Genomic DNA, 2,626 nt, shown 5'->3' with positions numbered 1-2,626 from the left:
GTTACTCAGCTCTATATCTTCTTCATTTTATTTTCCCTAAGCAATGCATTGTCCAGATATCTAACAAAGAATATCAAAATTGCTAGGCTTTTGACATAGAAAAACATAAGGCACTGATATATATTTATATTTATATATATATATATATATATATATACCCGACAGTTGGACTACAAATGAAATCACTAGATCTGGTCAAAGAAAGATCACCATCACATTAAAGCCGGATCATATCTCTTTAAACGGTATTAGCATCAAGGCTTGCAGGTAAAATAATCCTGGTATCAAATGATATTCAGCACCCGGAACAAAGTTTAAACTATGGTTGAAAATGCAAACCTTGTTTGTCAAGGGAGAAGTGGGAATCTCTATATTCAGTAAGAAACTTTTGGGGAATAGTCCTTTCTCAATATCTCTTATGGCTGCATTTATCAATGGTAAGCACACATCAACTGCATCTTTGAAATCACTTTCATGGCTTTCATCTTTCTTCCTATCAACAAATTACAATGAAGCAGCTTGAAACATATTTATACAAAAATATATATATATATATATATATATTAAAATTAAATTAAATTAAAAAAAAAATAAAGTACCCAAAAACAAGTAAACATGCACTAACCAGTTCAATGATATCGAGAGAGATGGTATACCACAGATCAAAGCTTCCCTTGCACCGGAAACAGCACCTGAGTAGAAGCTGTCGGGAGTTCCAAGTAGATTAAACTACCAAAAAACATGAAGACTATCCAACCAAGTACGTGCAGCAACTTCAAAAATTGGAAATATAATATGGTTCAGGGAGTTCTTAATGGATCACCACTTTTAAAGTTTAAAAGGCCCCAACTACATATAGAGACAGGAAGAGGCTAGCATCCAAGAATAAGTTAATAATATGAAGGGAACAGCATGGTACTTACATTTGATGACCACAACTTGAACCCCTGTTAATTCCACTGATGACCTGAAAAACAAACTCAAAACCTTATGATAAATTGATGATTGTGAAGCCAAAGAGTCATATGAAGAGAGGAGAAAAAAAAAACATACCAGCGCTGGCTTTGACCAAGAAAACAATGCACCCGACAGAGATAAAGAGACACAATCCACAGGAGTTCCTGTTCAAAGAACCAAATCTCAAAAGGCAAATACAAATAAAATGATGGCCAAAATAGCAAAATCAAAATGAAATCAGTGACACACATTACAAGCGTGATATCCCAAACCCCTCAAATTGGTGGAGAAAAACAAGTAAATTGAGCAATATTCAGGTCAATCAAACTACCCCACAGTTGCATTGACCCAATTTTCATTTTAAATTAAAGAAAAAAAAAAGTAAAGGAAAAAAACAATTACGGGTTGATATGGGGAAATCCAAAAACGTAGCATTTACCAGAAACTTCATATGATGTGGCCCCGCCAATTTCAGCCGAACTTACAGCAAGCGTCTCACGAAGCGTGACCGAGTGACCCGAAACGGATTTATCCCTACACCAACACAATAAAAACTAAATAATTGAACTCAACAGAGAGATAAATCGAAATCAAAGAAAGGACTCAACATACCCAGATGGAAGAAGTTGAGAAATCTCAAAATTTTCAAAAGTAAAATTAATTAGAATGAGAAAGAACCCACGATTGAGGAGCGCAGACGTGAACACTACATTGGCCTTCTCGGACAAGAGCTTCGACAAGGAAGAGAAGACCGGGGGCTTCAATTCCATCCCCATTGGTCACCAGAACAATGGGTTTAGAGCAATCCGTGGCATCAACGGCATCCAAAGATGAAGAAAAAGAAGAAGGAGCTTCGGTTGATTCATCAGGCTTCTTGGAGGGTTCTTCTTCGTCGCCCTTTCTATTAATTAGAACCTCTCGAAGATTAGAAACCAGTGAAGGGGGTAAGAAGTTGTTCCTCACAGAAGTCGTCATCAAGTTAAGGATCCAACGTCCAAAACCAACGAAGAGAAATGATGTTCTTCTCTGTCACAGAGAGATTAAGAGCGAGAGAGAGAGAGAGAAAGAGAGAGTAATGAAGATGAGATGACGGGTTTTGGAGGGTTAGTGTCTCAAAACTTAATTCAAGGAAAGGGAAAAACCCTAAACAAAGAATGGAAAGACAGTCCGGGCAAAGAGGGTAATAAAGCGCTTTGGTAGAAAAAGGTCCCCTCCAGAAGAGAGAGAGCGATGAGACCGAGTCTAATGGCGATTTTCAGAAAACACGCGAAGAGAGAGAGAGAGAGAGAGAGGGTTGCTTGTACCGATCGGAGGGGGAAAGGATAATATTTTTTTTTTTTTCTTGGGTTTGATGTTTTGAAGGGAAGGACGGGAGGACGGGAGTTAAAACCATTATTAATACGTGGCAACAATTGGACGGTAGATTCTGATGGGACCCACATTTGATACGAAGATCCCCAGGAGTAACAAGTGATGGTTGTGGCGCACTTTTACTAGCAGAATCCTACTCGTGCTAACAGCTAATAGTTGTGCGTTGCCACAACTGAACGGCCCCTGTGTCGGAACTCGGAACAACTTTTCACAACGTGGATTGATGATGTGGTAAATCTATACCGTTGAATATCTAAAGAACCTTTGTATTAGGCCGTGTTTGGTGTATGCATTGTTG

General features: G+C 38.4%; 1 protein-coding gene across 1 annotated transcript; it reads right to left on the bottom strand.

Annotated features, from left to right (window-relative positions):
- Nucleotides 1-213: 213 nt before the first annotated feature.
- LOC122071913 (5'-nucleotidase SurE-like) lies at nt 214-2,270 on the bottom strand. The gene is made up of 6 exons (XM_042636389.1): nt 1,640-2,270; nt 1,397-1,491; nt 1,054-1,121; nt 924-967; nt 626-703; nt 214-493 (listed from the first exon to the last, which is right to left on the bottom strand). Exons 1-6 carry the CDS (start codon nt 1,930-1,932, stop codon nt 229-231), a joined length of 843 nt encoding a protein of 280 aa, XP_042492323.1. The 5' UTR covers nt 1,933-2,270; the 3' UTR covers nt 214-228.
- Nucleotides 2,271-2,626: the final 356 nt, after the last annotated feature.

Source organism: Macadamia integrifolia, chromosome 2, assembly GCF_013358625.1.
Source record: "Macadamia integrifolia cultivar HAES 741 chromosome 2, SCU_Mint_v3, whole genome shotgun sequence".
NCBI classification, from domain to species: Eukaryota; Viridiplantae; Streptophyta; class Magnoliopsida; order Proteales; family Proteaceae; genus Macadamia; species Macadamia integrifolia.
The sequence above is the reverse complement of the archived record's forward strand: the minus strand, read 5'-3'. Positions and strand labels throughout refer to the sequence as shown.